The sequence below is a fragment of the Ziziphus jujuba genome, chromosome 7, assembly GCF_031755915.1.
Source record: "Ziziphus jujuba cultivar Dongzao chromosome 7, ASM3175591v1".
Classification (NCBI taxonomy): domain Eukaryota; kingdom Viridiplantae; phylum Streptophyta; class Magnoliopsida; order Rosales; family Rhamnaceae; genus Ziziphus; species Ziziphus jujuba.
This window is the reverse complement of record NC_083385.1, coordinates 16,447,578-16,466,162: the sequence shown is the minus strand read 5'-3', so window position 1 is coordinate 16,466,162 and position 18,585 is coordinate 16,447,578. Positions and strand designations below refer to the sequence as shown.

Below are 18,585 nucleotides of genomic sequence, written 5' to 3'. Positions count from 1 at the left end.
CAGGCAGTCTCTCTTTAATCAATATTTATTTATTTATTTTTTTGATGGTGGGGAATTCAAACTTGGGTTCTTATTTAAAACAGAAATAACTTTTACCATTTGGCTCACATCAATATTCAAATTGTTACACTTGCATTGATAACAATAGACTTTACTCTCTGAAAAAGGTGCCCCGAATGTTCTTCCAATGAGAGTATACACAAAGATGGTTTCTGGTCTTTTCTTTTTTTAATTTTTTATCATTTTGGTAAAATGGTATATGGTCTATTTAGTATCAAACAGCATAGACAATTTCTCGGTTTAATACCTTTTGTAAGGTTAAGAAATTAGTAGCATTTATTTGAATAATGTACTAATTATATCGCTAGATTATTTTTATTTTGGTTTTGGAGTATGAAAATTTGAGCTTTAAATTTTTATCCAAAAAGTAATGGCTTTGTTACCTTTTTTTTTTTTTTTTTTTTTTTTTTGGCCTCGCTAGAAAAGGTGAGTTTTATAAATCAAAAGCAAAGGAGAAGCTGAACATCAGAAGTTGGCAAAAGCGCCCCTCTCCTGTAACACAAAATCACGAAAGGCTTTGTTACTTTAGACCAAAGGACAATTATATGCTTGATAATCAGCCATCTTCTGCTAATATTTATTAAGTAACGTGCTCAAATTGTTGATCAAGAAAAAGTAGGGTACTCAAATCACGGAAAAAGCTATGACACTATCCGTCTACATAGGGATCCATATCAAAATTGATATTTTTTTAAAAAGATTATAGTTTTACTGTATATAAATAGTAAAAATCGATTGTTTTTTAAAAAAGCATCTACTATAATACATATTAGCATATGGATGGAGCGGACCATAACCTTTCTCTTCAAATCACAATTTAAAAATACAATGTAAAAGTTTTAAAAATGTAATACAAAAATTTGAATATAAGTTAAATTTATTTATTACAGATTTTTTGCAAAACTTTAAAATGTCGTTTTCATGGAATGTTAAAACAGAGCAATCATTTTAGTGACTTTTCAAAATGTAGATTTACTTGGTACTACAGGTAATTTATTAACTTTATTTTTTTCATAAATATCTTTGTGTCTCAATCTATTCCATAAAGTTTTTCAACTGAAGCAGCTATATCATTATATATGCATCTAATTTAAATAGTGTTCACAAAATTTAGTTTAAACCTTCCATACAGAGAGTTAATCCTTATATTAGGAGAATAAAAAACTAATAACCATATATAATTTCCACCCCATGGCGCACACCGCCGCCAAAAAAAAAAAAAACAAATAAAAAAAAAATAGAGGTAGAAATTATTCATCAAAAAGTCAATTTTATTAGTCAACTTCAAGTGCACACAAAGGAGAGACCAACAATAATTGCTTGATATATATATATATATATGTCTAGAAATTCGACGCAAAGTAAAATCTCAGTACTTAAACTCTTCTATGCCGCCCTTAATATATAATGAAGGTCTGAAATGAGGAAGGTACATCCATCCAACCATAAGTATACGCTACAACCGAGATAACATAGTGTTCTTCTAGTAGTAGGGCATGTATCGGGTTGGCCTTCTGAACCTGGGAACCTTCCTGTAGCATGTTTAATGGACGAAAAAGAAAGCATATCATCAATCTAATAATTACACTCCATATTGTGTTGGAACTTGAAAGGAAGAGAAATGGAGGTAACTTACCCATACCCATAAGGAGAGTAGATGTAAGGGGGCACATATGGCCTCCTTATGCGGTAACCCATGTACGGATTGAAACGTCTAGGTCGGTACTGCTTCATCCCAGGAACATTTGTCCTTTTAGGCAAAACCTGAAGTACATGCATACAAAACACTTCATATAATCACTACTAATAATCCCCATATAACAGATCGAGCCTCCTTGTACCGACAATTCGTATGTTTCATGAATTAAAACGATCTCATTTCTTTTCTTTTCTTTCTTTTTTTAAAAAAAAAAAAAAATTGAGAAAAGGAATAAAGAAAAAATACCTTCAATTGCCGGCCATGCAACTCAGATTCATTCAGAAGGAGAGCCTCTTGTACAGCTTCTGTCTCTACAAATTCAACATATGCAAAACCCTTTGGTTGGCCAAACTTATCTGTCAGTATAGTCACTCTATTAACAGTACCACATGATTGGAAATGTTGCTGCACTTCTTCAGGAGTGCATGCATAGTCAACCTGCAAAACATGATTGATCAAAGAATTTCACAACCAAATCAGAGTCAGCAATGACAAAAAATCGCGGGCACTAGAACATTAGACAATCCAAGATGCAGTGAAACCAAATCCAAATAAAACTTACTATGATAAATTGTTAGCCTATTAATGTCTAAAGTACTACAAATTACTTATTCTGAGAAAGATATGAATTGCCATCACACCATTGTAGCAGTACACACCTAACCTTGCCACCCTTCCTAAGTTATGTGCTAATTGTTATCGTCAGGAAGTTTAGGTTGGCGACACATTAGAATATCACTCTTGCAAATTCTCCGAACCAGTAAAATCTCCATCATCTGTCCTAAACAAGAGATTTATCCACACAACTCATCCATGCCTTCAGCTTGCCACAAATCATCTATATCATATCGTGAGCAATATCACATTTTTCTTTTCCAATTAGCCTCATACCAATGTTTTATCACAACCATAAATGTTGACCTCCTTAAGAAACAATCATCATCTCCCTTTCCAAATCCAAGTAAAACTTACTATGATAAATTGTTAACCTATTAACGTCTAAAGTACTACAAATTACTTATTCTGAGAAAGATATGAATTGCCATCACACCATTGTGGCAGTACACACCTAACCTTGCCACCCTTCCTAAGTTATGTGCTATTTGTTATTGTCAGGAAGTTTAGGGTGGTGACACATTAGAATATCACTCTTGCAAATTCTCCTAACCAGTAAAATCTCCATCATATGTCCTAAATAAGAAATTTATCCACACAACTCATCCATGTCTTCAGCTTGCTACAAATCATCTATGCCATATCATGAGCAATATCACATTTTTATTTTCCAAATAGCCTCATACCAATGTTTTATCACAACCATAAATGTTGACCTCCTTAAGAAACAATCATCATCTCCCTTTCCTTGCTATCAACAACCCTTCATCTCTTGTCACACCTTAGCATGACTATCTCACATGCTTCAGCCTTTTTTCCACTAGTTACAGTCAATTTTACCCGCTATACTTAAACCAAATCTTGCCTGCCAGCATTTCAACAAATTTACTCCCATCAATCTCCATAAACAGAATATCAGGCTATCATAGACAGTACAGTGCGTACTTAGATTCATTTGACATCAATTGTAAAAACTTCTGAATAAAGGAACTATTCAGAGCTAAGGTTACAGTCCTCTTGTTGAAATAGCCTCATACCAATGTTTTATCACAACCATAAATGTTGACCTCCTTAAGAAACAATCATCATCTCCCTTTCCTTGCTATCAACAACCCTTCATCTCTTGTCACACCTTAGCATGCCTATCTCACATGCTTCAGCCTTTTTTCCACTTGTTACAGCCAATTTTACCCGCTATACTTAAACCAAATCTTGCCTGCCAGCATTTCAACAAATTTACTCCCATCAATCTCCATAAACAGAATATCAGGCTATCATAGACAGTACAGTGCGTACTTAGATTCATTTGACATCAACTGTAAAAACTTCTGAATAAAGGAACTATTCAGAGCTAAGGTTACAGTCCTCTTGTTGAAATCTAATTATTTCCATTTTTATTCAAGATTTGACAATGAGAAATGAAAAATAACAGTGTATCAAAATGCAGAATCAAAATAATTCCATGATGTAAAATTCAATATTCAAAAGAAATATCATTCTGATTATAGGTGCAAACTTGCAACTATACCTAACATTTGTGTGTCTCACTCAACTTTCACTTAATTGGTTGAACTTTCCAGGATGGATGATCTTTAAAAAAAAGAAAAAAAAGAAAAAAAAATAGTCTCCACATGATGAGAATGACCTTACCAAAACTATCATGTACAGATAAATATAACCTTATAAAATAAAACAAGTATTCTTAAGTAGATAGTCTGTGAATAAGAAAGATTTTTCAGTATGCTATCTGATTTAGCCGAACATTTTTTAATTGAATTGTGACTAGTAGCAGTTAAACTTGCCAAGGTCCATATGATTCACAGAGACATTGTTAGTGATAGAAAACTGAATAAACACAGTATAAAATCAATTCTTTTCAAAGTTTGGAGGAACACAAAGAATAAGGAAGAGAATTAAGCCAGGTAAGTGGTAAACATGTACCCCTTGCCTCATGCTAAATGAGCACACATACTCGAGGAACGATCATCATTTCCAACCACAGAGAGGCTCTGCAACTAGAATTTCATGTCCAAAACTTTCCTCTGCTCTCTGAAGACTATGCTGTTGGGCTCTTGAGTACTGAAGATGAAGCATCTTAAATCACATTCTACTTCAATCAACCACAGTGATCACCAGGAATACATTTGGCCAACAAAAGCTCAAATACTTATACTCCACTTCTTTCTTATAAATAAAGTAGTTTGAATTACCACTCAATTTAATGCCTCTTCCACAATTCAATTATTTTTCCATCTTTTTTTCCATTCATGCTTTCTTTTCAGTTCCAAATGTTCTTTTAATCATTTTTTCCACTGAAAATTTTTGAGAATTTCTTTCTTGTTTCCTTTTTTTTCCCCCTTGTTCTTCATCTTCTTCTTTTTTGTTTCCTTTTTTTTTTTTTTTTTTTTCCTTCTTTCTTTTCTTCTTCTTATTACTTTTTTTTTTTTTTTTAATAATTTTGAACATGCAAAATTGGATTTTTTTTCCTCCTCCCCTCTAATATAACCCTAATTAACAACAGAATACATTGGCCCACCCTCAAAACACAGAAACAAATTCCAGCGCTTATAAACAGAACTTCAGGAATAAGAATGACCCTGCCATTATAGTAAGACATAAAGTCAAACCATGACTTCAAAGTTTGATGTATTTCTATTATCCACATCCATACATCCCCTCAATTCAGAAACAACTTTACTTCATATAAATAAGTCAGACAACTTAATATGCCAAAAAGCTTGACCAGTATTATCAAAAGTTATCATTACCACCATGCCTTAACTGTCTTGGTGAGCTTAAGAACAATAATAGATATCAAATTCTATGGAAACTTTAGCTTCCACCAGATTTGTTGTTCTGTTCGGTATTAACTAATAAGCTAATAAATTGATAGCCTAAAATCTGAAAGCAATATGTTTTCAACAAACCAACAGTATATTTATTCACTTTTGTTATGAAACTGCACATAAAGGTAGAATAACTAACAGAAGAATCCATTGAAAAATTATATTGTAAAAAGAAGTCTAAATATTATGAGGGGAAAGGAAAGAGATATAAAAAGAAAACCAGTGTATCTAAAATTTAATGGATGATGCAATCAAGCAAAGTAATAAGATCACACAGACATGTTACATAAAAGAAAACCACTGGTTTTGGCGACCTGCATGGTTTTTCTTCAACGGCATAGCAAGTATGAAATATATAAAAAAGTTATTTAAAAGATAAGGTCTCGCAATACCAAAAAAAAGTCCAAGCTTAACCATCTTCAAACTCCATGAAAACAAGACTAAATATGACTCTCATCACCATAAAAGCATGCCATCCATAATGCATGACACCTTATCCACAGAAAGAGAAAGAGATGGTGGGGGAAAAAAAAAAGAAAAGGAAAAAAAGAAAAAGAAAAAGAAGAAGAAGAAGAAGGAAATTGCTAAAATAGGGATTTCTGGTGTACTCACATTGCCAACAAACACAGATCGCATATCTGTTTCTTCTCTGTTTGCATGAGAAGCTGCGGCGCTAGCAGGATCTGTGTGAAAATATAACATATCCAGGTAGATAGATGAGTTTAAACATATAAACAGATTAAAGAAAAAAATAAACACGTAAGAATTCTTTGTCTAAATCATAAAATGGAAGTTTTCAAGTAGTTTCTTTTTAGGGAAAATTATTATTAAACAAAGCATGTTAACTGCTAGGCACTTGAAAAAGACTTTAATCCACAACAGACCTCTATGACTGCAAAATATGCTTTATGATAGAATGCATCGACACAATTAAAGGGACAAACTCAAGAAAATCAGATCTTAATAAGTATTAAAACGAACAGAGCACAAAACACAAAAAATGATCTCAGACATTTTCTTAACATTTAAGTATCAGAATCCCATCGCACTTAATTAGTACTCTTACAAACATATTAACATTTGTAACGTCCTATTTCTTCTCCCTCATTAACAAATCACCATTTAGTTCACCAGTCCAGCACTTAGCTGGATGTCATTTCAATTCATCAAGAAACCAGCCAAGCATAATTGAGGAAAAACAATATATATTTTCTGGACAAAACTATTAGTTATTGACTATTCTGCATAGAATATTCCAGTGCACAAACCAAATTTCAGCTTCCAGTTAAAGTTAATTTGCAGCCAAATACACCTATGACACTTTTTACGAACAATTATACTTCTAAGAATCAAAACACAACAAAAAATAGTACTTTGAGTATATACATATATATATATATATATATTCGTTCTTTTCAGGAAACACGAATATAATGCGGAATCAAATTTAACAGTTTCTATAGCTAGCACAAACGGAATCAAAACGACTATCTCAAATTCAATCAGTGCTCTATACTTTAAAAGCTAAAAAAAAAAAAAAAAAAAAATGATTTTAGAAACGGAACCTTGAACAGCTCCCATCTCCTTCTCGACCTTGGCCTGCATTTCGCGGAGGGCAGCGGCCTCCTCCTCCATCTCCTTCAAGCGCTTCTTCATCTCGTCCAGCTCCTGCAACATCAACCGCCAGAGGCACACAAAACCACAGTTAGGGCTTTTGATTTTTGAGGTAACGTACTTAATCAATCACTAGGGTTTTGGTCCAAAATCGATAAGACCTTGACGGCGTCGTCGTCTGCGGCGGACATGTCGACGTCCGTCTGATGAACGTCCATGTCTCCCTCCATGTCGCCCTCGTCGGGAATTTCTCCTCCGTACACCTCATGTTCCTCTTCCTCCATCTCTCCCCTCTCTCTCTCCCTCTCCCTCTCTTCGTTTCCAAATAGCGTACGGCCTATCACCTCACCAGAGATATATTTATATATAATATTGCGAGGACGGGCCCAAAAATAAAATAAAATTATTTTATACTAAATAAATTGGGGAATTAGGAAATCTTTTTTTTTCACATTTTTTTTATCAGCATATACAAAAATTACTCAATAAGAAAACATTGTTTCCTCTTTGAAAGAAAAATTAATTAATTGTTTAAATTTATAAATTTGTTTTTATGACTCTCATTCTTTATAATTTTTCTTTAAATAATCATTTAGCTAAATGTATATTTAGAAAATAAACATAAATATATAATATGAAGTACGAAGGACATGTAAGTGGGATATAAAGTTGCTTTATAACATAATAGGATATAATCTGTGGTTTGGAAGGATTTTTTTTATGAAAGGATTTTATGTTTATTTAATGGGGTATTTGATAAAAAGGAAAATATTGAAAAAAATTAATTTTTGAAAAATCAGTTTTTTAGGATTCAGTTTCATGAGAATGAGTTTTTTTATAATTTTTTTGACAATATTTGATTAATTATAAAGGAAAATAAAATTTACAAGTAACTAAATAAATTTATACATTAAAATTAAAGGATAAAATTGTATTTAAAAAAATAAGTAATATCAGTTTTTTAGATAATTTTAAAATAATACATATTCAGTAGGATTCATTTTTCCTGTCATTTTCTGAAATTTATTTTCCATTGGAACTCACAAATTTCTTCTCTTAAAAGTTATCTAAACAGAAAAAAATTTCACTTAAAGTAATTTTAGATTCCCACTAATTTTATCACTACCCAAACACCCATAACATAAATATAATAAAATAAATACCACCTCATTAAAATAATAGTAATAATAATAAAAATGTAAATACCAATACCTACTAGTCTTTTATTTTATTTCTGTTTAATAATTATTTATATAACATTGTCTCTCTGGGACACCACTGTGAATATGAACATGCTAACTGGCTAACACAATCCTAGGACTAAATTATTTCTTTTGTCCCTGTGGGGAAAATTACACATCATCAACAGCTTGTGGAACAACGAAAGCTTACTATTAAAATCTACAATATTTCTACCAACTAATTAACATGCTATGCAAACAGCTACTAAATTAATCAACTAAACTAGAAACACAGAGAACACCATTTTGCTTCACTTTCAAGGTGCGGAAGATTTATTCTCTGCAATTTGACTGGAATAATTCTTTGGAGGAGCAACTTCATTAGAACCTTTAAGAATTGGTTTAACCTTCTCAACAGTCTTTATGATCCCCAAAAACATGAGTCTATAAACAATCACCATCCCAAACAAGATAGCAAGATCAACCCACTTGGAATATCCCATCTCTACTTGCCAAACACTCCTCAATATTTCTTCACCGCTAATACTTGTTTGCCCTCCTGCTTGACTAGGAAAAGTTAGTCCTTCAAACTCATTCTTATAGAACCCTTGGTTTGCATACTTGTGGAATGCAATATAATACATTGGATATCTCCAGAAAGGCTTTGGAAGATCATCCGGTAAGCGAAAGAAACCGCCATTTAACATCATAACTCCTTGAATCCCAGCACCTGTGATGATCCCCATTAGGAAATCTGGAACAATGCTTGCAACAATCATCATTAAGCTCTCAACCAGCATCATGCACACAAAGAGAAGAAGAGCAAAGTAAGCGAAGTGGTCGACACTCTTTTGAAGGCCTACGAGGTAATAGGCTATGGCACCGGGAATCAAAGATATGATGAGCAGGTAAGGAAGGGAAGAGAATGTGTTTCCCACAACAAATGCAGCAACACCATAGTGCCCATTTAGTCTTTCTCGCTCAAAGATCTAGATTCAGCGGAAAATTTAAAGAAAAGGGTCAATTAAATTGTCTGGACATGTAGAGCCTAATAATCATCAATTGTGATAAATAGTAATTTTCAATTTTGTCGTAGGAGATTTACTGACCTTCATGTCTTCTACAAATGATGGGAATCCACCTATTGCCATGAAAGTCAAGAATGCAGCAACAAACATAAGCATTGACCCTCTTGCCTAAAATCATCGAACAGATTAAAAAGTTTGCTTATATTTGACTACCCTTTTGAAGAAATCTCTTTATTCAAACTGGTTTGTCTAATTCATACATGCAAATTAAAGTAGAAAAGAAAAAAAGAAAAAATGCCATATTCATTTGATTTACCTGTATAGAGCCATAAGTGGAGCCGATATCATGGAAAATAGTCCCAACACATAAACACAAGGCAATGTAGATTGCAAGTCGAAGCCAATAGTAGCCAAGGTCACGATACATGTTCACAAAGGATCTTCTGGTGAGCACAAGGCACTGGGTGATAAAGCTTGCTTGGCTTCCCTTCTTCTCCATAGTGCCTCCATGCTAAACAGAGAAAATTTATATACCATTTAGCAATATTTTTTGGAGAAAAACTTGCATGAATCGGTGGTACCCTCCAAATAAATAAGTGCCAGCTGTTCAAAAACATGCCATGCCATGTCATTATTTTCATTTTATTTTGATTTACTAAAATGTCCTTTACTTTATTTTTTTATTTTTCAATCTTAAATTTAGGGTTCATATAACAGAAGCCATTGTCGTCGGAGAATCGCCAGCGGCTCGCTACCAGGGTCATGAGCGACAAACCTTCTATGGGTATCTTTTTTTTTTCTTTTGGCGAACGTAGATCACCATGAATGCATGTGATCGACCATTTCTTGATGTAAAAAGGGAATTAGAAGAAGCCATTATTCTTACCGAAGATGGATGATCACATTCATGGGTTGTCATCGTCGTCTTCACTTCTTCATATCCGAAGGCATATAAGGAAAAATTATACATAAAATTGAAAAAAAATAATAATAAAAACAAAAAGAAGTCAGCATTCATTTTCGAAGTTCCCTGCCTTGGATGTCTTCCACGGATCTCACAACAGTTGCCGGCCTTCTCCACCGGCTGTGGCTACTGGCTATGGCTGAAAAATATATGAAACCCTAAAACCTAAACGTTTGTTTTTATTATTTTTATACAAAATGTTTATCTTTTCTCAAAAATAAAAATCATTATGAAATAGTGACCTGGTACTTTTACACTGATTCATGGAAGATCTTCTCATATTTTTGGCCACTGTAAAATAATAATAATAAAATAAGGTTATATATTTATTTACCCGTTGGCATATCTCAAAAACCTGCTGCTGAATTTGGTTAGAAGTAAGGGAAGACTTGTAGGACTTTACAAGAATGTTGATGGCTTCCTCGGTATTTGCTTTGCTACCAACCCCTTGCTCAATGTCCTGATCAATATGAAAACAAAAACAAAAAACAATTTAAATTTCTAACTCATTTAAACTGAATTGCACTGCCTTAGACTAAACTATTTTTAAATTTTTATTGGACAAAACTTAAAATAATTCCATCCAATCCAATACCGAACAATATCCCATAATAGTATTGCAATATTAGTATGGAAAAAGACTCACATCATCGAAGTCCTTGTTGATAGTTCTAAGGTAGTGATCAGATGGGTTTCTCAGCATTGGACATGGGAATCCATTTGCAGCAAAAAACTGTATTAAAATAATCATAATAATCATAATAATAATATCAGTGACCAATTCGTTGTTCAAAATGACCAAATTTATGTTGTAATATAGATAGTAGTACCTGCTCTGCTATTGAAACAGGGCCAAAATAGACAGTTCGACCTGAGGAAAGAAGGCAGAGATTATGGAAGAGCTCGAAAACTTCACTACTTGGTTGATGAATTGCCGCAACGACAGTCCTTCCGTCTCGACGAGCAAGCTTGACGATGCGATTCATGACATGGTAAGAAGCAGCACTGTCAAGTCCACTGGTTGGTTCATCAAGGAAGAGAAGCTTAGGACGTGTGAGAATCTCAATGCAAATGCTAACCCTCCTCTTTTGTCCACCGCTAAGACCTTTTATACTCCAACCACCAATTCTTGTATCCATGGCGTCTTGCAAACCCATCTCTCTGATCGTAGTCTCTGCTCTCTCTTTCTTCTCTGATTTAGACATGGAGTTTGGAAGCTGAAGCTGTGCTGAGTAGTATACAGCTTCTCTTACCGTTAGTGTTGTCATTAGTGTATCATCTTGTGTCACATAGGCCTAGATTAACCACGGCAAAAAATCAGGCAATCAATCAGTATGTATATTATATCTTGGAGATTAACTTCTGATGGCAGTTTTTATATAATGGATTTGAAATTTGGGTTTTAATTCTCACAGAAGTTCCATAAGCAAGTGTTTCTTTACGGCCATTGATCAGAATCTCCCCAGTCTGCTGTGTGTTCGAACTTAATCTCCCTGCAATTAATTAATTGTACCGTAAGATTTTTGCTTGACAAACATCCAAATTAAACTTAGAATAAGTTGCATGATAATATATAATATAATATGAATTAGTGTCTGATATTTTGATTAATTAAAAAGCTAGCTTGAACTTTTACGGAGTTAGCTTATTATGACTTTTACCAGTCGTTAATTAATTAAAATTAAATTATTCATAAATATTATATCATGACAATTAGAACTATTAATAATATTTAATTAGTCCCAAATGTTTGTAAATGTTTAAATTGTATTAAATTAATGGGATAAAAAAAAAAAAAAGTTCATAAATCAACTTCTAAATGTGAACAAGATATAAGGGCGTGGACAATCTTCCTAAGCCGCCGAGAGACTGCCTTTTTTTTGTTTTTTAACATAGATTATTATACGTAAGCGAGGGTCTTTTAACAAAAATAATGATAATTATTATTCCAGGTCCATGCTCGGTCGACATTCATGAATACCATAACATAAAATAATTACCTGCCAACGCATCCAAGAGAGTTGACTTGCCGCAGCCAGAGGGACCCATGATTGCCAAAACCCGACCCGGTTCAGCATACCCAGTAAGCCCATCCAGGATCGTCCGGTTCCCATACTTCCGATCAGTTACAGTTACCCGGAGCTCCCTCCACGTCAGAAAAACTCCATTCTCTCCGTTCCGGAGATCAACTGTTTCGAAACTCCGATGTACTGATTTTCCAAGCTTACAATCGAAGCTAACAGACGGCGTCGTTTCGTGACCCTCATGAGGTTGTGAGCAAGCAAAACTGGTAAATGGGAACCTTTTCCCATCCAGTATGCTAGTCGACCGCATGCCGTTTTCTTCTTCGGAATCCATTTGTTGCATCTCAACCGAATCCATCAGAGCCGACGACGATCTTGCTGTCGTTGGACTTGGACTTGGAGTCCATCTCGGAACGACGAATGGAGAATCCATGCTAAGGGGAAAAAAAAAAAAAAAAAAAAAAAAAAAAAACCCACGTACTGTTTTAATCTTATAGCTCTAAGAGGAAAAGATAGCAATTTCTTTTGCTGGCCTGTTTTTTGGGCTAATAATTACAAAGCCAAAGAGAAGATAGACGATGAAACTTATCCATGCGCTTTAATGAACGTATCAACTACTCTTTCATCCCACCAACCATCTAAAGAATGGTTTTCTTAAGCCACCCCTATATGGACGACATCACGTTACATTCGTAACCAGACACGTACAATTTTAAAATCCATAGGCTTTATTTTATGGTTATATTATGATTATGAATGATTATAGATTGCAAATAATAATTAAAAATGGTACAAATTAGATGTCGTATAGATTGCAGATAATAATTAAAAGTGGTACAAATTAGACGTCGTATGACTGTTATATAACATATTATTTTTTATTTAAATATTGATATTGACTTAGTAGGACAAATATCAAACTATTGTTAAAAGACAATAATTAAACATAGCGGTGTAAATGAATCGAGTTGAATTGAATATTAAGATTCTCACATGATGGCTTAAGCTCTGTTTAACTTTATAAATTTTTGAAATGTTTTGCTTAAAATTAATTCTACTCCTTTGTGAAAAGCTCAAATTTAAATCAATTTTTTTAAAATCTAAATTAAAATTAAAAAATGAACATTTAATATTATTTAATTAATTTAATAAATTTCATTTGTTTTATTAATATTTTTATAAAATTAAATATAAAAGTTTTTTTCTTTTTTTTACCTATTATAAATATTTAATATGTTTAAATCAATAAAATATTTTTTTTATATACACACGTATAAATAATAAATTCAAACTAGTCACGAGCTCATTTTTTATTCAAAGTTGGCTTACGAATTTCAATTATTGTTTAATATTGACTCATTTTAATGACTAATTGGCTTCAAGCAAAGCTAAAACCGAACCGATCTCAAACTTATAGCTAGGGTTGTAAATAGTCTTAAGCAGCCCATGATCGATTTGAAATCTGTTTGATTTTATCCCATTTGAACTTAGACTCAAAAAGAAAACAAAACTTAAATAAGAAATAAAGTTTGTGAATCGATCTTGAGCAGCAAATCAAGCTCATGAGTAGCTTAAATTTTTTATGTATATATATTTATATAAAAAAAAATGTATATTATGAATCTAAACACATTGAATATTTATAATGCATAAATAATTTTTTTATATTTTATATTTATTTTTAAAAAAAACTAAACTAATTTTATAATAAAATAAATAGAATTTATTAATTATTATTGTTAAAGTTTTTATTTTAAGAAAATAAATATTCAAGATTTTTTATTTTTTATAATATAATGGATTGAGTTAAACTAAACTCGAATTTTTCATGAGTCAAATCTAAACTTTTGTGAGTTTGAATCGAGGTTGAAAAATTCAATATTGGACTCATTTACACTCTATTTTCAATCCTAACTTAGTTTTACATGTCAAATAATAATAATAATAATAATAAATGATTAGCATAGCAAGAAATATACATTTTTCCAGGCTTCTACGAGGTAGGGAGGCCCAGTTCATTCTCTCTTAAATATACCCTTGAATTCTATTTATTTTAGTTTCTATTATACAATTTGGCATAACGAATTTAGCAAAATTAATCATTCGTGTATATATATATATATTGGACAAAAATAATCATGTATATTGTATATGAATAATGTGAAATATATCAATATATATATATATATATATGTATATATATATATTACATTAACTTTATATATTAAAATACTATATTGGATTAGAGTGACAAAGAAACAATTATTAAGGGAAACAATAAGATTTTTGCTTTGAAAAGTATAGTGCAAAATGCTGTGCATGATAACTCAAAGAGAAACAAAATATTATTATCCTGTTAATTATCTAAAAAAATATATTTATTGTTATTATATATGTTGAAATTCTACGCCATTTCAAATATATAAAAGATTATATTTATTATTATTATATATGTTGAAGATCTACGATGCATCATTTTAAATACGATAATTTATTAAAAAATTATTATTAATTTTATGAAGATTCGATGGATTTATCAAAGATATTTGCTGCTAGACATATCATAAAGATTTTCTTAATATTATATATGGAACCAATAGGTGTGGTGCCGAAGGCAGTACGTAGCTTGCCAAGCCAACCAAAAATTTAGTGACCAGCCATTTTTATCGCGTTAATCAGGATCTTGTCAAAGTCGATTATAAAAAGTTAGACTTTTCTTTTCTTTCTTTTTTTATTTTCTTTTTTAAATTTTTTGAGTACAACGTGGGCGTCGATCATAAATGTTAATTTTTTAACACGGGCCTTCGACCTTTTTCCTTTTTCTTTTTCGTTTTTCTTTTTATTTGCTTAATGTAAATATTTCAGGGTTATTGTAAAATAATGTCTAACTTAGGAAAAATGTATAGTACTTCCGGCATACTGTACAGCTGGCTACTCCTGCCATTGGTTAATTGACATCTGTTAAAATTTGCCACATAAGCCATCTTACTAAACGGCTGTGAAAACTTTACCTTCTTCCCTTTAATTCCTCTGTTATCGATGGCTTCAGACTCTGCAACATCTTCTCTCTTCATTCTAATTTATTTTTCTTTTTAATTTATAATCCTAATGGCCAAGGATCAATTACCTGGAGAATATATATATTTATATATATATATATATATATATATATGTATATAAATATGTATATAGGAGAAACCTAATGAAAACTTTTAAGCTACTACACGAGAGATTTTATTGAGTTTAATTCAAAATATTTTTGAAGGCTAAAAGTATTTTTTTAAAAGTTATCTAAACATTTTTAAAAATAGTTTTTGAATCTTAAAAATTGGTTTAGATTTTTTGAAAAAAAATGCCAAATAAGACCTAAAATTCTCGTAAACAAGAAGAGACTTAATTTTTTTTTGGGGACTAATTACACTAACGCAACCAAATTTATATATTTGTATTCATTTTTAAATTATTCTACTCTTATTACTAAGATGGAATAAAAAATAAATAAAAAAAGCAATTAATGTGACTTTCAATTTTAAAGAATGATTGTTGATTCAACATATAATATTTGTTAGGATCAAAATGTGTTACAGATTTCGCATGATCATCTTTGAATCTTTGGAATTCACTCATTCACTCAAATTTGAGCTAGCCTTGGATGAGCTGCTTTCACACCTTAATTGCATCTCCTGAATTCTTAATGAAAGTAAGCCTAGTCAAGTGCTTTTCGAGAGTATGATTCTTGACGATACACCTAAGCATAATGTGATTCTTGATGATGCACTTAATCACAAGCCCAAGAAAAAGAGAAATCTCCCAGAAGAACAAAAGTCATCAAAACAATTATCAAAAAAGGCAAATTAAATAAAATTATACATAATATAGACTCTACAAAGAAAACAAAGCAAAGGGAGAAAATGATTTTGAGAGGAAGGGAAGCAAGCTTTGTAATGTAATTTTATAAATGGTATTTCCTTGAGTGGTCTATCTTAGGAAGAAATCAACTACACAAACTAGATTTAGATTCTGGCTTCTACGTGTCTTTTTTTTTTACTAGCTTGTTTGTACCCAACTACATCATGAATTCTCCTTGGCCAATCCTTACTCGACTTCGACAGTTCCGTCCTTGAAAAACTTGATTGATCTGATCAGATGCTTGTTTTTTCCTAGCAAAAGTATATTTACAGCTCAATCCGTATAACTCTCTCCTAAAGTTAAAATTTAGGAATGCGAATTTCAACTTACACTTTTCTAAGATTATCCGCTAAAATATCATTTATTAATTTAATCTAGATTATTTTATTATTATTAGATTAAAAGCCCTTAGTGATCATCATTTTAATAAAATAAACTAAATTACACTTGACATTGTATAACTTGTGCTAGTCAAACTAATCTTCAACCAAAAGCCCCACGAATAGTTTGAGACAACCTTTTATATAAATAAATTTATTTGATATATAAAAATATGCATTTTGAACCAAATCAACATGTTGGCCTCTCTATATCAAAATTGAGTATTAACAATATCAAACCAACTGAATAACAAAGAAATTAAAAGATAAGTTAAATTCAATTTATATATGTACTGAAATACATTCATAATACTAAAAAAATAAGTACACACAAGCATCTAACAAAAAACAATCAAAGGATCTAGATCCATCTCAAAATGGTTTATCTTATCCTCATCAACAATAACAAGTTAACCACCATACAAAGTTATTACCAAAATAAAAAATTAAAAAACACCATACAAAGTACCAAAATATTTATATTTATTTGTCTAGAAAGCTAAGCCAATTTAAGAAGCTTGGTTTGAATCCGACATAAATTAATACAAGGTGGAAGAAGGAAGGTTATGCGATTAACTTTTTCCTATTTTTCTCTAAACTTGTAAGAGTCGGACTCAACTTGAGGTTTTTATCATCAATTCCTCCGTTTTAAACTGCTGGATTATTTCAAACAATGATTGAAATTTAAAAATAAACAAATAATTTAATATTGATTTAATAATATATTAAAACTTTTATTTAAAAAAAATAAATTGTACGTGATTTGATAAATCATAAAATAAATTTTAAATTTTAACTTTTTGAGAAATCCTACTAAATTATTAAACTATTAGGTGGACTAATAGGGGTCTAATTGACATGTAAGACATTTTTCTTAACCAAAAAAAAACAAATGTAAAACACCTTTAATTTTGATCAAACTAATTACTTTATGGTCAAATTTGGCCATATATGATTTGCGTTGCGTGGGATAATTTCAATTTTTACCACCCCCCCAAACCCAAAAAAAAAAAATAAAACAAAATAAAATTGTAAGCATGTAAAACGCATTTTCATTTTTTATTAAACCAATTATTTTATCGTCAAATCGGGCCAGCAACGTGTGATGATTTAAAGACAAACCCCATAAAGTTCAATAAAAGAATATATTGAATTTTATAGCTTAACTCAACCGGTTGTTGGGTTGGGCTGAAATTTTATAGCTAAACGTTCAAAACCAAGAAAAGAAAAGAAAGATTTAGAATTTTCATTTAAAAAAAACCAACATCATTCATGGCTGTTGGGAATTTGCATGAGGTGTTAAAGTAAGAAGAGGGAGAGAACTTAGGAAATATATATATATATATATATATATATATATATATATATATAAGATTTAGTGACATGGTTAGTTTTTAACAACTGTATTTTATTTTATTTTTACTTAATTATATATAATTTATTTATTTCAAGTGTTAATTAGTAATAGTTACAACTTGTTTAAACATAAGATTGTAAATAGGCTCGAACACCTAGTGATCAGTTTAATTTTAGTTCGTTTGAACTTGATTTGTAAAGAAAATAAGTCAACTCTAAACAAAAACTGAAATTGATGACCTGTTTGTAAACAATAAATTAAGCTTGTGGGTAATTTAAATTTGTTGTTTATATGTATTTATGTAAAAATTATATTATGAATTTAATTATATTAATTATCTATAATGCATAAATAATATTTTTTTATATTTTGAATTTATAAACTTTTTAAAAATAAATTAATTTTATGATAATATATAATAAATGGAATTTATTAATTATCAGTGTTCTAATTTTTATTTTTAAAAAAATAATTGTTTAAGTTTTTAAGTTTTTACATTGTAATGGTCTGAAGTGAGTTAAACTTAAGTTTTTTATGAACGAACCGAGTTGAATTTAAGCAAATTATTTCAAAATCTAATGAGCTTGTGCCGAGCTTGATTGTCTTTCAAATCATGCATGTTGAGTTTGATAATGCTAATATTCGATTTGACTCTGTTGATTTACACCTCTAATTAAACATTTTATACCCCTACAAACTTAAAAAAAAAAAAATTAAAATTTTTCTTTTTCGATAAATAACACACAATTTAAAGTTGTATTTAATTTAGTTTTCATTTTTTTTCTCCATTTGATTAATTTTATAGTTAACTGATATGTTTGATAAATTCTAACTATTATTAATTGACATTTGATATAAGCAAAAAGAAATTATACTTACAATACCAAACTAACTCAGTACCATCTCAA

General features: G+C 30.9%; 2 protein-coding genes across 4 annotated transcripts; both read right to left on the bottom strand.

Moving 5' to 3' along the window:
- Window positions 1–1,310: 1,310 nt before the first annotated feature.
- Window positions 1,311–7,180, bottom strand: LOC107425313 (polyadenylate-binding protein 2). 3 transcript variants are annotated; one of them, XM_016035293.4, is made up of 6 exons: window positions 6,996–7,180; window positions 6,786–6,888; window positions 5,833–5,903; window positions 2,006–2,197; window positions 1,697–1,824; window positions 1,311–1,592 (listed from the first exon to the last, which is right to left on the bottom strand). In XM_016035293.4, the coding sequence occupies exons 1-6, from the start codon at window positions 7,116–7,118 to the stop codon at window positions 1,544–1,546; spliced, it is 666 nt and encodes a 221-aa protein (XP_015890779.1). In that variant the 5' UTR covers window positions 7,119–7,180; the 3' UTR covers window positions 1,311–1,543. The 3 variants fall into 3 exon arrangements, with proteins under 3 accessions (XP_015890779.1, XP_015890782.1, XP_015890781.1); XM_016035296.4 differs by lacking the exons at window positions 5,833–5,903; window positions 6,786–6,888; window positions 6,996–7,180 and adding an exon at window positions 4,316–4,923; XM_016035295.4 differs by lacking the exons at window positions 5,833–5,903; window positions 6,786–6,888; window positions 6,996–7,180 and adding an exon at window positions 4,347–4,923.
- An 865-nt stretch (window positions 7,181–8,045) lies between these two features.
- Window positions 8,046–12,715, bottom strand: LOC107425286 (ABC transporter G family member 1-like). Its single transcript, XM_048478685.2, has 8 exons — window positions 12,008–12,715; window positions 11,421–11,500; window positions 10,838–11,302; window positions 10,654–10,740; window positions 10,342–10,467; window positions 9,360–9,554; window positions 9,125–9,211; window positions 8,046–9,004 (listed from the first exon to the last, which is right to left on the bottom strand). The coding sequence occupies exons 1-8, from the start codon at window positions 12,462–12,464 to the stop codon at window positions 8,333–8,335; spliced, it is 2,169 nt and encodes a 722-aa protein (XP_048334642.1). The 5' UTR covers window positions 12,465–12,715; the 3' UTR covers window positions 8,046–8,332.
- Between the last annotated feature and the right edge of the window lie 5,870 nt (window positions 12,716–18,585).